Consider the following 22,463-nt stretch of genomic DNA (forward strand, 5'->3'; position numbering starts at 1 on the left):
GATTATGATTTATTATATTATATTGAATTATTAGAACCAACTAAGTTCTAATAGTGAACTCTCAGAGACATACATTTATAGAGAGAATTTGAGTTGATCCGATCTCCATAAATTCCTCTCCAACTAAATTTGTTAAATCGAACCCACCCGAATTTAATGTTAATTTAAAAGAATACATTGTTTTGCTTAATATATAATTGATATGGGCATAAATCTATTTTATTCTTTATTTAATTTCATAATTATTTTTTTATTATATTTCCTCCAACCATTTTTTAAATTAATTTTTATAAATTTTTCAAATATATATTTAAATGCCCGAAAGAAATAAATAAATACTTTACGAACTAACCATTTATTTTTATTAAAAATAAAAATTTAAATAAACCATCCTAACAAAACAAACCATCTCAAAAAATTTATTATCAACTCAACCCAATCTAATAATAATTTTTTTTGAATCCTAGAATGATCCGAAGTCTAGCGGAATTTATCGACACCACCTTGATGCATTTTGGCACAGTAAGGAAAGAGGGTGCCATCGAAGCAACGCCTAACAGCCTCCTTTGATAAGAACCCATTTTCGTCCTTTGCAAGAACATACAAAGCTCCCCACTCCAACTTGCTTGCGGCCCTGCAACCAATAATGCCTCTCTACTCTTATTAAAATTCTACATAAACAAACCAAGCTTCTAATAATATTCCATCAGTTGTAAACAAACAAAGAAGAGAGTGCACCAGCCAAAGAAATCGAAAATATCACGGTTTGCGTTGGTCATGTGCCACAGTTCTTTGAAGCTAAGCTTGTCTGCCTGAGTCACACCATATTTGCTGAATATATTCTCTAGCTGTGCTGGAATGAACCTGCACAAACACACATTTACTTCTAAGCTCTGCTCCATCGTTATTTATTCTCTTCTTAACCTTTTCTCGACTCGGGGTGTTGTAGAAATAGGGATGTCTTCTTTGTCTCCGCCCCATTTCGCCTTTTGGAAATGGAGACAGATGTTCATATGACCTGATAACTCCAGATTAATATGGACTAGTCAATCCTATGTTAGATGAACACGACTCTCCATAATGGTATGATATTGTCCACTTCGAGCATAACTCTCATAGTTTTGCTTTGGGCTTCCCCAAAATGTCTCACACTAATAGAGATAGTATTCCTTGATTATAAACCCATGATTATTTCCTAATTTAGCCGACGTGGGGCTTTCATCCAACACCTCCCCTCGAACAAAGTACATCTCCCTTTAATCGAGGCTCGACTCCTTTTTTCTTTTGGAGTCCTTTGTTCGACATTTGAGAATTCTATTGGCATGACTCTGATACCATGTAAGACAAACACGACTCTCCACAATAGCTTTGCTTTGGGCTTCTCCAAAAAGTCTCGTACCAATAGAGATAGTATTGTTTGATTATAATCCCATGATCATTATAATCTCATGATCATTCCTTAAACTAGCCGATGTGGAACTTTCATTCAACACCCAAATCATAAAACTTGGGTTGAGTTAGATTTTTTTCGATTTGAGTTGGGTTAAATTTTCTGGAAATTGAAAAACTCATTAGTTTGCGGGTTGATTTGCAAGTTGTTGACATTTTTTGGTTGGGACAACTTGACAACCCGAAAATAGTGTTGCAACCTAACACAACCTAGCCTACTTTTAAGTTGTAACTTGTAGTAATATGTATGGTAGATAAATAGAAATTTTTAAAAAATAGTTATGAACTCTATTTGAATTGCTAAAATCATCCATCTAATCAATTCGAAATTTTATGTTTTGTTCCATCAATCTAGAAAAGTTATATTGGATTTTCTCCATTATGAAATATCCTTAAAACTAGAAAACTAAATTCAAAATTTTAAACCTAATATATATTCAAGACTACTTAACTAGAAAACAAAATAAATAAAAAAACTTCATAAAAAGAATGCAGTTTGAAAGTAGAACTCACCTTCCTTCAGTGTCATAGGTCCCTGAATCACTTCCATGCTTTGCCTTGTGGATGTTTCTTACATATATTGGGAAGAAAGGAGAAGGTATCCAACTCTGAAACCAACCCAAAATCAATTTAAAACATGTTTTTAATCATTCAAATCAATTTAAACGCGCGATTATTACCGAGAGAGTCGCATAACTGAGAGCTCCATGAATAAATATCATAAAGAAGAACGAAAAAATCATATTGAATCCCATAGCTCGAAATCCTACAAAAATTACATTATTCATGTCGAGGATTGAGTCACACATTGACTAATTAAGAAAATGATCATAAATTTATAAGTAAAGAATACTCTCCATTGGTACTAGGTTCTGGAAAAACAAAAAATAAAGTCACGAAAGCTTATACACAAAATAGACAATATCGTATCACCGTGGAGAGTCATGTCATGTCCTTAACTTATCCATATCAATAGAATATTCAAATATCGAACAAAAAAAGTTGTAAGCCTCGAAAATGTAGTAAAACAATGACTCAAGTATAGGATAGAGGGTGTACTTTGTTCGAAGACTCCAAAAAAAAAAAAAGGAATTAAACCTCAATTAAGGGAAAGGGGAAAGGGAAGTTGTTTGGGGGCTCTAAAGCCTCATGGGAGGTTTATATCATTTTGGGAAGTCGTGATTTCTAACAATTTATATCAATGATGTGTTTCCATGGTTGGATGAAAGTCTCATATCTGCTGATCATGAGTTTATAATCAAATAATACTATCTCCATTAGTACGAGGTATGAGGTCTTTTAAGAAGCCGAAAGCAAAACCATGAGAACAGGTTCAAAGTGGACAATATCATGCTATTATAGAGAGTTTTATTCATCTAACATCGATGAGCGTACCTCGGTACGTGTCCCATGGCCGGATAATGCCATCGTCGTCTTGATCGAAAAATGAAACATGCTGTTGAAGCACAGACATTCCATTGTGTTTGTGGCTCCATGTTCCATTGATGTTTTCCGAATCCGGCGCCGCCAGAGCTCTCGCTAAATCTGCAACAACAACAAAACAAAACATTACACCATGACGACGTCTTTCTCCGGCGAGATTCAACAGAAGAACGAACACAGGGTTGCGTTTTTTGGACTCACATGGCTTTGGGAGATTGGTGTCCAGATCGCTTCGAACTTTGCGCTCCAATGTGATGGGTGACTTCTCGGCCGTGGTTGCCATGGCCTCCGCCGACGCCTCTGTTGCCATTCTTTAATTTCTGTGCTTCTTTCCCAAAAGTTTGGCGGTGAAATGATATCAAATGTGGAGTTATTGGGCTGTTTTGTTTCGACAGAGATGCCGTTGCAGACGGACGCTATGCTTGTGGTGATCCTTCCAGTGTTGTTATTTATTTATTTATTATTATTATTTTTCCTTAATTTTCGTGTTTGAAAATTTTCAAATACTTATTCAAAAAATGAATTTCAAGTGCTTTTTAGATGATGCATTTAATTTATTTTATTCTAAAAGCATTTATCAAAAGATAAATTGTTATACCTCATATTATTTTTGTTTTATTTTATTAATAAAGTTTATAATTTGATATACTATTTTGTATAACTACTAAAAAAAAATATACCAGATACATATGTGAGTCTATGAAATACCACATCGATGGGAGAAGGGAATGAGCGTTAGCGAGGATGCTGGGCCGAAGGGAGTGGATTGTGAGATCCCATATCAGATTGGGGGTTCCACATTGGATCGAATTGAAGAAGGGAACAAGTGTCAGCGAGAACACTGAAACTTGAAGTGGGTGGACATCGTATGGTGTGCAAGTGAGAACGTTGGGCCTCGAAGGGAGAGTGAATTGTGAGATCCTACATCGATTGGAGAAGGGAACGAGTGTTAGCGAGGATGCTGGGTCGAAGGGAGGTGGATTGTGAGATCCCACATCAGATTGGGGGTTCCACATTGGATCGGATTGAAGAAGGGAACGAGTGTCAGCGAGAACACTGAGGCTCGAAGTGGGTAGACATCGTATGGTGTGCAAGTGAGAACATTAGGCCTCGAAGGAGGGTGGATTATGAGATCCCACATTGATTGGAGAAGATAACGAGTGACAATGAGGACGTTGGGCTCTGAAGGGAGTGAATTGTGAGATCTCACATCGGATTGGGGGTCCCACGTTGATTGGAAAAGGGAATGAGCGAAGATGATGGCCCCGAACGGGATCAATTATGAAATCTCATATCGCTTGGGGAGAATAACTGAACTTTCTTTATAAGGGTGTGAAAACCTCTCCATACCAAATTAAAAACCTTAGGAGAAGTTGAAGAAAGAGTCCAAATAGAACAAAACCTTAGAGGAGAAATGGAAGGAAAAGCCTAAATAGAACAAAATTTGTTACTGATGAGCTTGGGCCTTACAGAGCCCATTACATTGACTTCTCGTTGAAATTAGTTGGCGACCATTTAACACTCGATCATAGTAACTTGATAGTGTGAAAGACACATGCATAATCATAGGCATGACATGTTGGAAAGTGTCTATAGTATGTTCATAATAAACTCTTATTCAGAACATCACATGATATACTATAGCAGGCCAATGCTCAAAGAAAATTTTAAGCCCTACATGAATTTTAACTTGAGTTTGTCATAAATGAAGCTCGAGCGCATTAAATGCAACTCCATTTTGTTATAAACTTAGATGTGTAGGGTATAATTGCAATTTCTTACTTCAATCGTACGTTGCATGAATCTTGTAGATCACTTCAAGTTGAATCTAGTTGGACTAAAATCGCACCGAAGAAAGTATCAAAGGGCAATAATATATGGAAAATCGATAACTCTAACCTCACTTTCGATAAGATCTCTCTCGTGCGCGTGGTGTTTGGGATGATTTGCTTCCTCCACAAAATGAGCAACAACTTGAGGATGCTTACCTCGTATTCTACCTTCAATGTTAAGTTTGAACGACGAGTAAATCATCGTGAATTTCGGTGACTATAAGTCTTAAATTTTTTTTTGGAAGACTTAAATTGAATTTTAGTTAAAAGAATTTATGTCTAAAATTCTTAAATTGAATTTGGGTGAGTAATAAATGTTAAATTTTTAATTAAGACGTGAATTTTAAAAAATGTGGAATAGGATCCAGGTAGTTTAGGACGAATATTAAACTATTTTAACAATTAATAAATATATATATATGTGTGTGCGCGTATATATATATATATATTCCGGTTCGGTTTAAGGTTGATGAAGACTGAGTCGAACCGAACGATTTGAAGGGCGATTGAATTTGCTTTGGCTGTGCTTAGTGCTTACTGCTTAGTGCTTACTGCTTAGTTTTGGATACCATCTCTCCACTTAGAGCTCCATTGCAGGTGCTCTCTGCTTCCAGTTTCCTATCTCCCCAACTCATTTCTCACTTCTACTTCTTTGTACGTTACTTTTTCATCTCCCCCGATGGGCAAGGCGGTGATCTCCGATGACGAAGGTTTGACCTCGTCTCTGTTCTTTCAATTTTCGCACGGATTTTTAGGGCCCTCTTTGCTTTCTTCCCCTTTTCTCACTGGTGTGTTTCTGTAGATGAGGTCGAATTGGAAGACCGGGAACCGCTTGACGGTGACGATGTTGACGGTCACAACATGAGGGACGAGGACGACGAAGAAGATGGTTTGTATCTTCGTTTTGTATCAGGAATCGTTGGTTGTTGTTTTATTCAGTTTAATTTAATTTCGGTGTGTGTTTTTGGGCTTATATGGCTCGATTGGTTGTTTGTATGTCGGCTTTATTTTCTGGTTCGCTCGTGAGGAGTGTGTTGCTCTACCCATCCTTTGTTCTTCCGTTCGTTTTTAGTGGATGAGAAACTGCGACGAGTCCTTAAGTTATGGGCAGACTTGTTGAGCTGGGTTGGGGACTAAGGATGAAACTGAAGGGCATGGCATATTTGTAACTCATTAGGGTATGTGGCATATCCTATGAGTTCCGTGAGTCAGTAATTGTCAAATGTTTAGGTGTTGCATTAGCTATCATTAGGTATACTCGGCTTCAAGACATTAAGATAAAAAAAAACTGTTTTCATGCATTCGAGGTCTTCCTTCCTAGTTATGGATGATTTGGGGTGCGAATAGAAACTAAATGGCAACTTTATGTCTATAAATGTGGTTTAGGAATGGTAACAGCTTAAAATTCATGTATCTAAACTTTGAGGTGCGTTTATTTGATTCCTAAACTTTCAAAATTACAAATTTAGTTTTTGAACTTTTGAATTTTTTAAAATTCATGTATCTACTAGATACAAGATTGAAAGTTTAGGATTCTAACGGACATAAGATTTAAAATTATACGTAATGGATCAATTAATGTATAAAAAAATTGAGTTTTTTAAGGACCAAATTTCATGGACTTATTAGATACAAAATTGAAAGTTTAAGGATCTGTTAGATACTTTTGAAAGTTTAGGGACCAAATAGACCTGAGCCACTTTTGATGCTACTGCTTATATTTATGGATCACCCCTTTAGTGGAAAAGCTAAAATTTGTTGGTTAAATGCAATTATGGAAACCTGCTAGATTTTTTAGCTTGTGAAGAATATTAGTTTTTTTTTTTTTTTTTGTTTTAACAATACACGTTAATGCAATTGCTTAATCGAGGAGTTCATGTCTGTACTTGGTAGGATGATTATTTAATTGGGAAAGGTTCTTTCATTTTCTATATATGTTTGTACTTGGTAGGATGATTATTTAATAAAATGTTTTGATCTAAAAGGAAAAGATTAGCGCCGCTGTAAGACATTGAAATTAATTTGTGGTTAAATAGTCATTATTCAGCTTATCCTTTTCATATAGTCTCTGTTTGTAGGAAAAAATAATTTTAAATGTATGGTCCTTTATTTTGCTGCTGCCAGTACCTTATTTGTAATAAGCCATTTTTTTTCAGAAGAAGAACAGGATGAGTATGAAAAGGATGGTTTCATAGTTGATGATATTGAAGAAGAAGATGAAGAAGATGTAGAGGAGAGGGAAGACAGTGATGATGAAAAGCAGAGGAAGAAGAAAAGGAAGAAAAAGTGAATTTTACTCTCTGACTTGTTGTTTAATGTTATTTTATACTTGAAATTGATATTGTCTTTCTGCCTGTTCAAATGAGTTTAGTCTGAAATAATAGTTAAAGTAGGTCAAAGATCAGGTGGTATAATTTTTTTGGATTATTATTTGTTAATAAACAGTGTAACACATTGGGTTGGCATATCTGTCCATCTCCCTCTTTATGTTGTTGCATATAGTGTATAGTAGGTCAAGTAGCTCTTTATGTCTAAAAGTTCTCAATAGATCTTCTATTGACCAGAGATGATTTTCGCTTTCTTAGGGAGGAATATGTGCTCGATGAAGATGACTATGAACTCCTTGAGGACAACAATATTAGCATTCAACGACCAAAGGTAGTGGTACTGTATTTTGATACTGTTGCTTCATAGTATTTATTTCTGAGCATTTGTCTTCATCTTTTTCAGGGCAGCAAAAAGTTTAAGAGGCTTAAAAAAGCTCGAAGGGACAATGTGGAACCTTCTGGGTTTTTGGACGATGAGGATTTTATAGAAAGCAGCAGAGGTGGACGAACGGCTGAGGAAAAACTTAAACGTAGCTTGTTTGGTGATGATGAAGGTATACATTTGAATTCATTTTTTCTTACTGCCACATTTCTAACTGAAGTACCAAGCTACTTTCTCAAATAGTCATCTTTCTTATTACTTTTTGAAACATTATGGTGTAATTATTTGAAGCTCCACTTGAGGATATTGCGGAAGAGTTGGAACAACCTGAAGAGGAAGAAGATGTCGACATTGGAGATGAGGATGAAATGGCTGATTTCATTGTAGATGAAGAAGTTGATGAAGATGGGGCTCCCTTAAGGTTTTTTTCTTCATATATTTTGGAGCCTCAGACCACTTCTTCTAGTGTTTTTATCTATTTTATCACCATTAATCATCTTTTTATACATATAAAATCTCAATTTATTAACTGTTCGGTCTAGGAGGAGGAAGTTGAAGAAAAAAAAATCCAGGCAAGCACCCGGTGTTTCATCAACTGCTTTGCAGGAGGCACATGAAATTTTTGGCGATGTCGATGAGCTCCTTCAGCTTCGCAAGAGAGAATTGGATACTCATGAGTGGCATGAGAATAGATTAGAAGATGAATTTGAACCGATTGTAATTTCTGAGAAGTATATGACAGAAAAAGATGACCAGATAAGGGAGATTGATATGCCCGAAAGAATGCAGGTTTCTTTTTATTTCTGATATATAACTTCATATTGTATATGCATTCTTCATGGGTTTTCATTTCATTTCCTTTCTTATAGATTTCAGAAGAAAGTACCGGGTCTCCTCCTATGGATGAGATGAGTCTGGACGATGAAGCCTCATGGATACATGGTCATATTGCCAATGGAATGAACTCTTTGTTTGGCAATGCCAGTGGCCAAGACCTATCTGTAACAAAGGATGATATTCTGCAGTTTCTGGATCTTGTACATGTCCAAAAATTAGATGTTAGTATTCTGTTATCTTTCTTTCTTCTCATTATTCTCATCTTTACTTGTTCGTTCTAATCTTTTTCCTATTTTGTTCTTTCTTTTAGATACCATTCATTGCCATGTATAGGAAGGAGGAGATTCTAAGCTTGTTAAAAGATACAGAACATGACGCTGGTAATGATCAGGATAAAAATGATAAAACACCAACTTTAAAGTGGCATAAGGTGAGTAAAAGTGTAATTGGAAGTAGTGTTTTGTTTGTATGGATTGGAAAATTAAGATGCAATGTGCATTTACTTTTCATTTTAGGTACTTTGGGCAATTCAAGACTTGGACAAAAAGTGGCTGCTTCTTCAAAAAAGAAAAAAGGCTCTTCACTTATATTATAGAAAGCGATTTGAGGAAGAGTTACGCAGGGATGACGATGTAACTAGACAATCATTGAATAGCCAGCTTTTTGACTCAGTCAAGAAATCTCTTGAGGCAGCTGAATCAGAGAGAGAGGTAGATGATGTTGACTCAAAGTTTAATTTGCATTTTCCTACAGGTGAAGTTGGTGTTGTTGATGAAGGACAGTTCAAAAGGCCTAAGAGGAAATCACTGTATAGTATATGTAGTAAGGCTGGTTTATGGGAGGTTGCAGGAAAATTTGGTTATAGCTCTGAGCAATTCGGGTTGCAACTCTCCTTAGAAAAGATGGTTAGTGGTCTTTGATATGATTTTGTTTTTAATCTTGGATATGCTAATGACATCTGTTCAATTCTTTGTAGAGAAATGATGAGTTGGAGGATCCAAAGGAAACTCCTGAAGAGATGGCATCAAACTTTACCTGTGCCATGTTTGAGTCTCCTCAAGCTGTACTCAAGGGAGCAAGACATATGGTATTATAATTTTGTTTCCTTAGATTTAATTATTGAATGCTGCATAGTGTTATTCATGGTCTTTTCCGTCTCTTCATGTGATTTCAGGCAGCTATTGAGATTAGTTGTGAACCTTGTGTAAGGAAGCATGTCAGGAGCTACTTTATGGACTATGCTGTGATATCAACAAATCCTACGTCAGATGGAAATGCTGCAATAGATTCGTTTCATCAATTTTCAGTTGTTAAGTGGCTTCGTGAAAAGCCATTAAGTAGATTTGAGGATGCACAGTGGCTTCTTATACAGAAGGCTGAAGAAGAAAAACTTCTGAATGTCACTCTCAAGCTACCTGAAAAGCATTTAAACAAGTTGATAAATGATTTTAATGAATATTATCTTAGTGATGGTGTTAGCAAATCTGCTCAGCTTTGGAATGAGCAGAGGAAGTTAATATTGCAGGATGCGCTTTCTGGTTTTCTTCTGCCCTCAATGGAGAAAGAAGCAAGATCCGTGATGACTAGTAAAGCAAAGAAGTGGTTACTTACGGAATATGGGAAGAATTTATGGAATAAAATATCTGTTGGTCCATATCAGCACAAAGAAAATGATATTAGTTCTGATGAAGAAGCTGCCCCAAGGGTAATGGCATGCTGTTGGGGTCCTGGAAAGCCAGCTACCACCTTTGTAATGTTAGACTCAGCAGGTGAGGTGCTTGATGTTCTTTATACTGGATCTCTCACCCTACGTTCTCAGAATGTGAATGACCAACAAAGGAAGAAAAATGATCAAGAGCGAGTTTTGAAGTTCATGACAGATCATCAACCACATGTTGTTGTTTTAGGAGCTGTTAATTTATCTTGTACCCGATTGAAAGATGATATCTACGAGGTTAGTGCTCCTATAACTAGTGGTGCTGATCATTAAATTCTATAATGAGATTATAGTATTCCCTCCTTTTAGAAATGGTCTTAGCTTGCATAGATGGGGAATAAAGCACAAAATTCATCTAAACTTGCTTTCATGTTATTTCATTTCTACTATTTGGTTCCTATCAATTCTGCTATAAGAGTCTTATGTTACATTATGGTTGATAATAATTTAGAAGTTTTTAGGAATATTTGTATCGTCTTACAATTTATTTATATTAATTAGTGTTTTAAAGATGCCTTGAGGTGCTAGGTGCCACAATCGCACTCTTTCGAGACTCACGAAGCGATTGCGACACTTACTCTCATCCTCGAGTAAGTCAATCAATTAAAACTTGGGTCAATGGTGGCACAAATGACCTATGATTTAGCCTTTGCCCCATTCTTGAAAAATGATTTTAGAAAAGAGGGTGAGAGAAAGCTTTGGAAAACATTTTGAAAGCAAATGTTATAAGCTAGCAAGCAATAAAGTACAACAATTTATTTATATTGATTAGTGTTTTAAAGGTGCCTTGAGGTGCTAGGTGTCCCAATCGCACTCTTTCGAGACTCACAAAGCAATTGCGACACTTACTCTCATCCTCAAGTAAGTCGATCAATTAAAACTTGGGTCGCTGGTGGCACAAATGGCCTATGATTTAGCCTTTGTCCCATTCTTGAAAAATGATTTTAGAAAAAAGGGTGAGAAGAAAGCTTTGGAAAACATTTTGAAAGCAATTTGTGGAAGCAAGTGTTATAAGCTAGCAAGCAATAAAGGACAACAAAAATGAGGTATATAACCTGGGTTGGAAGATTTGACAACTAGTATGACTATGAACAATACGCTTTGAACAAGTATGACCGGGAAATCCTTCTCCACTTAATTGGTTGATGTCCCTGTTAACTGACTCTACTTGAATTCAGCAATGTGGAGCATCTGACTTTAGGTTTTCAATGCATTCCCAAGTGATATTTGTATCCAAAAATCCCTTTTACAGTACTAGGATTTCATGCACATCTCTTTTCAGCTTGACTACTTGTCTCGTTCTCTAAGTTAGGATCTCTACCACTTCTTTTTGACAATATTCTTCACCATGATTGGTGGTCGGGTAATCTCATTGTGCCTGATGTCCTTTAGATTGAGATAGTAGGGTTTCAAGTTACTCACCTATTTAATGGAGTGAATCGTCATCCGTGAAGACAATTGATTCTTGTATGTATGATTTCTCAACCTTCTAAATGACTTCAATTGTTCCTTCGTATTCTCGCAACAATCACTGATTCTTGATGATTTGGATTCAAAACTATTATGTTGTCAGCTTATCAAAACTTTGTCTTTGGCTTTGAAATTTAGTGGCTTGTGTTTCAAATTGGCCTATATCTTCATCCGTGATTTCTCTAAGTAAGCACGAACTATTTTAAGGGTTTGTCTCCACTTGGTGAAGTCTACGTCTAGAGGCTCTTTCCAGCATATTGGTGGTCAATGACATGAGCCTTTGCAGGCCTAATAAACCCGACATTCAACAACTCATCTAGCTGTTTTCGAAGATCTACTAGCAGTATACACATTTTTAGCAGGTGGTCTTGCCCGTGGTTGTAACTCAATTTCATGATTGATTCTACATGAGGATAAAACTTTTGATAGACTTTCTAGCATTACATAGTAGTGTTTCTCTAAGAATTGCTGGATCTGTATACCAATTGGTTCACACGAGCCTTCATCTTCAATCATGGGAATGACAATAAAAGTGGGTTTGTCGTGGGTGAGACCCCATTTCAATTGTAGTGCCAATTTTTTCTTCACCCCTTTCAGTTGACCGTAGAAACAATGCAAGTAAACCTCTAAACACTGGTTGACCGGCTTTATTTGGCCATGCGTTTGAGGATGGTAGATTGTACTTCTCTTTAACGAAATGAACAGTGTAGGGGAACCACCTCTTTGACAAATGCTTGAGCTATCATTTTTGCTGAAATCGATGGATTATCGCCATGAAGTAGGTATATTTTAGCATTGAAAGACTGAGATTTCGGCAAACCATCTAAGATTACTTGGAAATGTCTTCCCACACTCAGCTCAAAGATTGACAAAGGTTGCAACAAACTAGATGGAGATGATGCCTGTACCATTTTACCTCCTTGGACCATTGCTTGTAAGTTCTTAAAAATCATGGGGTGTTCCCCATCATTTTGTCACCAGTGGTTAAAAGTATGGTTGGCCACAAATTAGATCCTTTGGATAACACTAGACACCCTTTGTACATGAAAGTATCTTGCTGGAGGGAATACTTGGGGACTGCATGCGAATCTTCCTTCAAGTCCTCAAAGTCTTCATTAGTTGGTCATTGTGTTCCACTTCTTCCTTAACCACCTATATGTCAATCAATCAATGCAGGGACAATAATAGGTGCCAGATGAGTGGTAGGTGGCATACGTGAGTGTGCATCTGCCACATTTTTTGAATTTCAAAGTTATATCCTAGTATTTTGGTCACCCTCTCTTGAAATTTGAGTTGAGCCTCCTTTTGTTTGAGGAAATAATGTAACACATGTTCGTTAGTACACACGAAAAAATGGTGTCCAAGCAGATCATGCCTCAATTTTTGGACCTTGATTACAATGGTCACTTTTGACTGAATTAAGCAATTGGTCTATCATTTTGAGACATGATTGCACTTGCCCCTTTTCTAGATGTGTCTGCTTCAACCACAAATAGTTTATTGGAGTCGGGCCATGCTAGAATTGGAAGGGTCACCAAGGCGTGTTTTCGGCGTTCAAACGCTTCAGTAGCTTTTCCATCCTAACGAATGCCCCTTTATGCAACAAATCAGACGACACAGCAAACTTGATTCATCAAGGTTTGACATCACAGCAAACTCATAATGCCCCTCAGTGTGTTTGGAACGATGTCTTTGGAATATCCTCCTCACGAATACGAATTTGATGACATCTCAAATGCAAGTCTAGTTTTGAAAAGACGTAGGCTTTGTGCGTCTCATCCAATAGTTCATTTTTTTTCCTCATTTCTCATAAGTGACGGGTCTCCACTCAACATGACCCTAGTCTCGCCCACTTAAAACAACATACTCAATTTTTTTTCCAATAAATCACCATCACTTCTTGTTTTTTTTACCTATGCATCACTTGCACCACATCTAAACCTCCTAACTTTAGAGGAAGGAAATCGTCCACTATTGTCAACTATGACAAGCATAGCACCCCGACCTCATGTTCGTCTATCTTCCCTTTTATCTTCATTGTGCCACGATTCATCAACCTAACTACTAAATTCAACAATAATTTGACAACTTGCCTCACCTTCATCGTCTGGGCAGAAATTGCTTCTTCCATCTCCATATCCTTGGTTTCTTCACACTATTTCCTTGCTATGGACTAAAAGCACCCTCAATTCTTTATTCTTGCATCAATGGCTAATGAAAAAAATTTCATCACGACCGAAACACAATCCTTTCTCTTTCTTAGCTTGAAACTCTGCATTTGTGATTCGTTTAATGGGACCATCCTTACACATAGGTAGAATCCTCTCCATCATAGTTACTACTTGTGTTGGGGCAGCTCAAAATATTTGACAACGGGTTGAAATGCAGTCACAGTGGTAGGTTTATTGGGTCTAGGAGACAATTACCTGCTTTAGCTTGGTCCTTTGGCCATAGGGCCGCCTTAATACTTCTTTATGTGCCTATTGGCACAAAACTCATCAGCTCAACTTGAAACATTGGATCAAGCCCATTATTTAGATGACTTCGTAGTGGTTGAATAATAATAATAGCTCTTCTCAAGGCTTTACTAAGGATCTGCATTTCAGCTTATAATGACCGGGTTGCATTCCTTTGTTTGTTCCTATTTTCTCCATTAAGTTGTTTTTAATGTACAGCATTCCAGATGGTTTATGTCATGTTATTCATTTCAGATAGTATAACAATTTGGATGGTGTATATCATGTCATTCATTTGCTATTTTATTCTTTGATCAGATCATCTTTAAGATGGTGGAGGAGAATCCTAGAGATGTTGGACATGAGATGGATGGATTAAGCATTGTATACGGTGATGAGTCCCTTCCTCGTCTGTATGAAAATTCTAGGATTTCCTCTGACCAATTGCAAGGGCAATCAGGTACTTGAACACTTGACCTTTTTCGTATGTATGACTTCTTTTTGCTTTTAAACTCCTATTTTATTGTGAATAATTTTATGAATTTCTTTTCTTATTAGGCATTGTGAAACGTGCTGTTGCTCTTGGACGTTATCTGCAAAATCCTTTGGCTATGGTTGCGACACTTTGTGGTCCAGGAAGGGAGATCTTATCTTGGAAACTAAATCCTTTGGAGAATTTTCTGACCCCAGATGAAAAGTATGGGATGGTTGAACAAGTTATGGTGAATGTGACCAACCAGGTTGGCCTGGACACTAATTTGGCTATAAGCCATGAATGGTTGTTCAGCCCATTGCAATTCATAGCTGGCCTTGGACCTAGGAAGGCAGCTTCTTTGCAGAGATCTTTGGTGAGGGCAGGATCAATTTTCACACGGAAGGACTTTGTTACAGTACATGGTCTTGGTAAAAAGGTATTTGTTAATGCAGTTGGGTTCTTGCGTGTTAGGCGGAGTGGGTTGGCTGCGAGCAGCAGCCAATTTATAGATTTATTGGATGATACGAGAATTCATCCTGAATCTTATGCCCTGGCGCAAGAATTAGCGAAAGATGTTTTTGATGAAGATATTAAAGGTGATGCTAATGATGATGAGGATGCAGAGATGGCCATAGAGCATGTCAGAGACCGGCCTCATTTACTGAGAACTCTTGATGTTGATGAATATGCCAAGAGCAAAAAATGGGAAGATAAAAGAGAAACTTTTCTCGACATAAAAGGAGAACTGATGCAGGGTTTTCAGGATTGGCGTAAGCAATATGAAGAGCCCAGTCAGGATGAAGAGTTTTACATGATATCTGGTGAAACAGAGGATACACTTGCAGAAGGGAGAATTGTGCAGGCCACAGTCCGCAAGGTACTAGGTCAAAAAGCAATTTGTGGACTTGAATCAGGATTGACTGGGATGCTTATGAAAGAAGATTATGCCGATGGTTCTAGAGAGATTTCTGATTTATCCGAAAGGTTGCATGAGGGGGATATTGTTACTTGCAAGATCAAATCAATTCAGAAGAATAGGTATCAGGTTTTCCTTGTTTGCAAGGAGAGTGAGATGAGAAGTAATCGGCACCAGATTACTCGAAATCTTGATCCCTACTATCATGAAGATCGAAGCAGCCTACAGACTGAGCAAGAAAAGTCTCGGAAAGAGAAGGAACTTGCGAAAAAGCATTTCAAGCCAAGAATGATCGTACACCCTCGATTCCAGAATATAACAGCAGATGAAGCAATGGAGGTCTGTTTTCCTCTGAAAAACTTTTTCTTATTTTAAATTTTAGGTTAAACAAAGTTAAGAAATCAGGTTGTCACAATTAGTGATGATAAAATTGTTTAGGTGGTATATGCTTTACTATTTAGTCACCTTAAAAGTCCTTAGAAAAACAATAAAGAGCACCTTTCATTGAGAAAAATGAAGGTGGAATGCCCAATATTAATGCAAAGGCAAACGACATTTTGTGCTGGGAGGCAGAGGGAAGACATTATGGGCCAACTACAAGAAGCAAAACTTCGTAAACTCGACAAGTCGCAAAGAATCTGAATAGTTGGTGACTACAATGAAAAGTAAAGATTATTCTCAAAAGGACTCATTTGTATGAGAAATTAAACTTTATTAAGATAAATGATAGAACAAAAGGGAATTACATTAAAAGGAAGAAACCCAGATAAAATGGGACCTCTAAGACATTGTATCGAGCCATGTACCACACCTCCTTTTCTTTTGAAGAGCCCGCAAACTAAAGTTGTGCAAAGTGGAAGGGCAAAAGCGAACTTCAAAAATAAAGGAGACAAGGCAGGTTGTCGTTCATCCAAGGATCTTGCAAGCACATGCTTGGGATCCATTTCCTAGGGAAAGCTTCACAAACATGGAAAATTAAGGGAAATCTGACGAGAGTGACACTTGTGTGGACCTACTAGTCAGATGTATATCACATTCACTTACTACAATCTTATATCACAAAGCACATACTTAAGAGGGGGCCATAGCCATTTAGCATCTTGCCATTTTGCTTGCGTTTAATGATGAGATTGCTAAATGGCTATAAATCTTAAGTCACACATGAACACGTTGGGTTTTGTTAAGATTAAGGAAAAAAATCCTCCTTCCTTGAACTAGAGAAAATGTGTAATATGAGCTCTCCCCTTAGTCACATGAAAGAAAAGACTTAACAAAATTCCTCCCATATCCATATAGTCGAACATGCTAAGAATATCAATGATCACAAGAAACAGGGATTAGGTGTTACCCTGCTCAGATCCCTCAACTTTTTTTTTCTTTTTCTGTTAATCAGAATCAATAACCATTCATTGCTGTGATGAAATGGAATACAAAAGAAGTTCCTATTGGATGATAATGATTACAAAACACTCCATTGGTTCGCGAGGGTGGTAAGACTAAAATTACAAAAAAGGGGAAGCAATTTGCTCCATGTAATAGCTAAATGCCTAAAAGAGAAATAAGATCAATAAACTAGCCGAAGTCACGATCCTTGTCTTAGAAGATATGAGCATTGTGTCCAACCAAAGGTTCCAAACGAAGGCATGAACATGATTAAGCCAAAGAATCCTTTTATCCTTTTTGAAAGGGTGCCTCAAAATAAAGGAGAGATAAGAGAAAGAGTATCACCCCAGTAAGGAAAAATCCATCCAAAAGCGTCTTGTAAAAAATTTCAGAACTTTGAAGGGAAGATGCACTTGCTGAAGAAGTGAATCGGTGTTTCATCACTGTTATAGCATACACGACAGCAGCTTGGGATAAGTACAGCCATGGAGATCTTTGGAGCTTATCAAAGGTGTTGATGCATGAATGGCTAGACTCCAAAAAAAAAAAAAATCACTTTTTAGGGGAAGCGACCAGATCAAATCTGCCGATATAAAACTAAAATAGCATTCATAGCATTACCAGAAGATTTCAACTCCACTAACTGTTTAGCGGGATAGAGTAATTAACCGACCTTTGGCACTTTCAAGTCAATGATTTTCACTTGATCCTAAAGCCTTTTCTCCATGAGATTTTATCTTTCCTAAAGAGACTTTTACTTTGGCCAAAGAAGCATTAAGCTTAACCAAATTCCACAGCTAACCAATAGTACTCTACCCTGAAAAACACCCTGCGGTCGCTTTTTAACAAAAATACCAGTGGAAAGTAAAATAAAACTTCTATTGGACTCTTCCTTTCTCCCATATAATTCCTCCATCATATTTCAACATCTTGTAAGGAGAGCAAATGAGAATTGAAATGTCTTTATCAATGCTCCCAAGTCTTCCAAGATAGTAGATGAAGTTGGATGATCGGAATATATGGAATTGTACATAAATAGATGCACCACTGGAGAAAATGCACCCTAGGAGTGTGAAGTGCTATAATTTTAACGTGCATAACTTGGAAAAGAAAGGGGAATGGTGGAATTTATGGTCACCAAATAATTATACAGAGATTTGGATGAGGAAATTCCAGATGGGTCTAATGTCCAAATAGTTAATACTGTACCAAAGATATTAAATCTGCTAAATTCTCAGCTTGGATACATATATCTCCTAACTTAAGGCTAATCCTTCGACACTACCCCTCAAACTGAGAATGAATATATCTATTACTCAGCTTGGACTGGATAGGTTTATGTGCATTGATAGCACGACTTCAACGACACGACTTCAACGATAGCTATGAAGGCTCCAAACAAATTTGGTCGAAGATTGGCAACTATGAAGGTTTCAAATAAAGTTGTCAATGGTAACTATGAAGGCTCTGAATAAATTTGTTAGCAGTAGCTATGAAGTCTTCAAATAACTTTGTCAATGGTAGCTATGAAGAATCCGAATATATTTGGTCAAGTGGATTTGACATGGATTCGATCATCTGGGAAATTGTTGGGATTGGGGATGAAGCTTGTAGATAGAAGGCAGGAGATCGGGACCAAAACTAGAAACTCTCTTTTTGTGATATAGCAACATTCATTCCACGCACTGCATAACCAAGCAAGGCTGCCCCATCACACTGTACTAGGTCCATGATACTTGGACTCTGGCTTTTCTTGCTTTTTGTTTTGCTTTATGACTCTTTTCTCTCACTTTTAAGTGGAAAAGCAGTGGATTTGTGGAGGCTGATGGAAATTTTATTTCGACCAAGGATGAAAATAGTGGACTGCAATTGATATATGTGCGATGAATATATGTACCAAGGTTGGAATTATGGTCTGCGATTAATAGTGGACTGCGATTATTGGCGGTATTGTGGTTAATGCTGGTGGCTGATGTGATAGTGGAATATAGTGGCTATTGGCGGTAGTGGGCGGTAGTGGACTTGCAGTGGTGACCTTGTGATGGACTGTGATACTTGATTGGATGAGTTACTATGATACTCGGTTGAAAGAAGGAAGCAACGGTAATTGGTTGCTGTAATGCACAGAAGGTCAGCAGCTGTGAAGGCTCCGAATGAAACTCTTCACGATAAATGATCGGTGGCTATGAAGGCTTCACTGATTGAGTTAGTGTTTCATTTTAGTTAAGATAAATCTAAATAAATCTATAGTTACTAGGTAACAATAAATATAAATAACAATCCTTAGATATTAGGTATCTAAATCTAAATAATAAATAAAATAGGGAGGTCAACTACTTCTCTTATTTTACTGGACGACATAAATATCCTTCGACACTCCCTTCAAGTTGAGTAATAGATATCATTCTTTTTCAGCTTGGATACCAACTCATGAATTACACAAATATCTCCTAACTTAAGGCTAATCCTTCGACATTTAGCATGTTTAAAAATGATTGATTAATTTTTTCGTGAATGATACTTTTTGTGCACTTAATTCTCTTATTGAATCTTTTCTAACACTCTTTTCTTTATGGCAGCTCTTGTCTGACAAGGATCCTGGTGAAAGTATTGTTCGACCTAGTTCTCGTGGACCTTCTTTTTTGACTTTGACACTTAAAATTTACGATGGGGTATATGCTCACAAGGATATAGTTGAAGGTGGAAAGGAGCATAAGGACATCACTAGCTTATTGCGTATTGGGAAGACCTTGAAAATAGGGGATGACACTTTTGAGGACCTGGACGAGGTTAGTCTTGTGTTCCGGTATCCATAGATAGAGGTCTTCAATGTGATTCATGTCATAAGTTGTAGTAGTTTTTATTGACATCTTAGGATCCGTTGATTTCTAGGCTTCTGCATTTGAGTATCAGATAATGGTTTTTAAATTAATTCTTGGTACCCTGTTCTCTGTGTTGATATTTTTCCCCAGAAATTCCTAACAAAATTTATCGAATAACTATCATATGATTAACAAACATCCTCAGAACTGTATGTCTTGGTTGTTTGTTGAATTTGATATGGCGCCTCTATTGAATATCTCTTGTTTGCCGCCCCAAAAAAAAAAAAAAAATGCAGGTGATGGATCGCTATGTTGATCCTTTAGTTGCTCACTTAAAGGCAATGCTAAGTTATCGCAAGTTCAGGAGGGGCACAAAAGCAGAAGTTGATGAACTTATGAAGATTGAGAAGTCAGAGTATCCAATGAGAATAGTTTATGGCTTTGGAATATCTCATGAACACCCGGGTACATTCATTTTGACATACATACGAAGCACAAATCCACACCACGAGTATATTGGTCTCTATCCAAAGGGGTTTAAATTTAGGAAAAGAATGTTTGAAGATATTGATAGGCTTGTGGCCTATTTTCAAAGGCACATCGATGATCCCCAGCATGATTCAGCACCATCAATTAGATCAGTTGCTGCTATGGTACCAATGCGGAGCCCTGCAACTGGTGGCTCTTCAGCAGCATCTGCAGGTAGCCCTTGGGGTGGTTCATCACATGATGGTAGCTGGAGAAGCCAGTCATATGATAGGGATCGTTCTTCTACTCCTGGGTCTAGAACAGGTGAGGTCTACAAGATGTTGCATTCTTTTTTCTTTTCTTTTTCTCTTGAAAAGTGCATTTAAATTACATATGCTCTTGGAATGTTCAGGTTGAATAATGTTATTTCTTTTTCTAAACCACTAGAGCTCCTTTTCTGGGGCTTAGTCAGGCTGTTTTCCTCTTTTTGGTGTTCTCTTTAAAAAGTTTTTGTTACTATGATTTGTTGTGTTCCATGCCAATTAAGTTTTTTTGGGTAATCTTCTTGGCTTGGTGGGAAAACTCCTCTCTTATATCTAGTTGCTTGTTTCCTTAAATAAAATAAAAAAGAAAAAAACAACAGCTAGAGCTTCTTTGAAGTTGTTTGGTTGAGTTTACTGAACACATTCAAAATATACCATTAACGAGTTACATTGTTTAGATTTAAATGGCTTTAAGCTTTTTCACTTCTTATGAGAAAATGTTGATTACATAACATTAATTTTGACCATGAATATGTTTTTTCCTGCTTTTATTATGCCATCATCGATATTATGTATTTTGATACTAAGTATCTGATCTTTATGTAGTAAGATTGACTCATCTAATGGTCTAAACCTTCATTGGGTTTGTGCGTGCATCTTTCTCGTGATTGATGTTTTTTTTTTCCTTAAAGTTTGCTCCTGTAAGAGTGCTTCCTTTTTGGCATTTTCACCTTTCCACCCTTTGTATGTTCTATACATTTGTAAGTGGTGTACCATTGAAAGTTAGCAATTTGTGAATATTTTTTCTTATTCTTGATTGGTTTGGCCATGATTTTTACTCCAGTCGCAGATTGCTCTTTTTTGGTTGTTTTCCCGCTTTCTCTTTGGCGTAGTTTTGGGTGCTGGTAGAGAATTCATGCCATTTTATTGTATTTATTCTTCTCATATTTCATTTTACCCTCCAATTTATCTTTATATTCTGCTTGCAGGGAGAAATGACAACAGAAATTCCGGTGGTCGTGATGGACATCCAAGTGGTCTGCCTAGACCATACAGTGGACGTGGGCGTGGTCGAGGCTCATACAATAATAATAGAGGGAATAATGAGAGACCAGATTCTAGTTATGATGGCTCCAGATGGGATTCATCTTCAAAGGATGGGGATGATGGATTAAGCAACTTCCCAGGAGCTAAAACTCAAAATTCACCTGGAAAAGAAGCCTTTCCTGGTGGGAGCGGGGGTGGTGGTGGTAATGGATGGAGCGACAGTAAAGGCGGTGGCGGTGGAGGTTGGGGTGGGACTGGTGCGAGTTTGGTAGGTAACAGTGGGGGTGGGGTTCATAACTCTTAACCTTTTTCTCTCAACTAGATGCCATTTGAAGGTCTACTAGGTGATCAGTATTTCGTACCGATCTTATTACACCGCAGCTTATGATCTTTAGATAGTAATATAGTCAGAAATAGGTGAACCCTTCCCCCCTCTCCTGATGTCTTCTGCCTTTAACTCTTTCACAGTGACAAAAGTAACTCATTATATTCATTCAGGTGGTTGGGGAGGGAGGGGGGAAATGGGTGGGGTGGAATTCACCTTATATAGGAAAAGAAAAGGTTTTGAGGGCTGTATTTATAAGCCTCTTTTGTCCTAAAAGCTCGCTCTCGGTCGAACCGATTGCTTGATGTGAATACTTGAGCACAAGAATCTACCATTGCTGTATGTGGACATCTTTTTACTGCTAACTTAGTTCCATCAGTCTTGAGTGTTCATTTTTTTTACGTTTTGGCTTGGTTGGTTGATTTTAGTTTTTTGAATCGTGACATGATTAGTTCAGGTACCTTTTTTTTCTTTGGGAAGATGTAAGTTACCTATAGCTGTTTGGGCTAGACAAGCCTGTGTATTTTTATGGTTTGGGAGTAGTTTGGAATGACTATTTTTTAAAATAGTATTTACTTATTCGCTCCCTAATTTTAAATTGAAATTTGATAAAATTTGCAAACTACGATCCATATGCAAATTTCAATTATTATTTTGAAATTTTCTGGATCCTTTTTATTTTTTGATAGTTCAACCTTTGGGATAGATGATCAAACCACGGGACCTTATGAAAATTTAGAAATACGATCTTTTATCGAGGACAGTCTCTAGAACATAAGACTTTGACTATCGAATCATTAGTAAAAAGTCTGTCAACTTTTGAATTGGTGAAACAAGAACTTTATGTGAGT

At 37.2% G+C, this 22,463-nt stretch overlaps 2 protein-coding genes across 3 annotated transcripts; one reads left to right on the forward strand and one right to left on the reverse strand.

The window, feature by feature from the left end:
• Positions 1-454: 454 nt before the first annotated feature.
• On the reverse strand, positions 455-3,301 carry LOC111492310 (probable peroxygenase 3). Its single transcript, XM_023141606.1, has 6 exons — positions 3,094-3,301; positions 2,845-2,994; positions 2,130-2,215; positions 1,963-2,057; positions 739-864; positions 455-634 (listed from the first exon to the last, which is right to left on the reverse strand). Exons 1-6 carry the CDS (start codon positions 3,200-3,202, stop codon positions 481-483), a joined length of 720 nt encoding a protein of 239 aa, XP_022997374.1. The 5' UTR covers positions 3,203-3,301; the 3' UTR covers positions 455-480.
• A 1,941-nt stretch (positions 3,302-5,242) lies between these two features.
• LOC111491797 (transcription elongation factor SPT6 homolog) lies at positions 5,243-22,013 on the forward strand. Of its 2 annotated transcripts, none has more exons than XM_023140839.1 (17): positions 5,243-5,434; positions 5,527-5,613; positions 6,881-7,010; positions 7,310-7,382; positions 7,455-7,605; positions 7,725-7,854; positions 7,976-8,222; positions 8,303-8,491; positions 8,581-8,700; positions 8,786-9,175; positions 9,247-9,357; positions 9,445-10,224; positions 14,232-14,373; positions 14,472-15,643; positions 19,267-19,476; positions 19,806-20,301; positions 21,230-22,013. In XM_023140839.1, exons 1-17 carry the CDS (start codon positions 5,404-5,406, stop codon positions 21,589-21,591), a joined length of 4,821 nt encoding a protein of 1,606 aa, XP_022996607.1. In that variant the 5' UTR covers positions 5,243-5,403; the 3' UTR covers positions 21,592-22,013. The 2 variants fall into 2 exon arrangements, with proteins under 2 accessions (XP_022996607.1, XP_022996608.1); XM_023140840.1 differs by having other exon boundaries at positions 6,935-7,010.
• The last annotated feature ends 450 nt before the right edge of the window (positions 22,014-22,463 follow it).

Source organism: Cucurbita maxima, unplaced genomic scaffold (genome assembly GCF_002738345.1).
Source record: "Cucurbita maxima cultivar Rimu unplaced genomic scaffold, Cmax_1.0 Cma_Scf00017, whole genome shotgun sequence".
Lineage (NCBI taxonomy): Eukaryota > Viridiplantae > Streptophyta > Magnoliopsida > Cucurbitales > Cucurbitaceae > Cucurbita > Cucurbita maxima.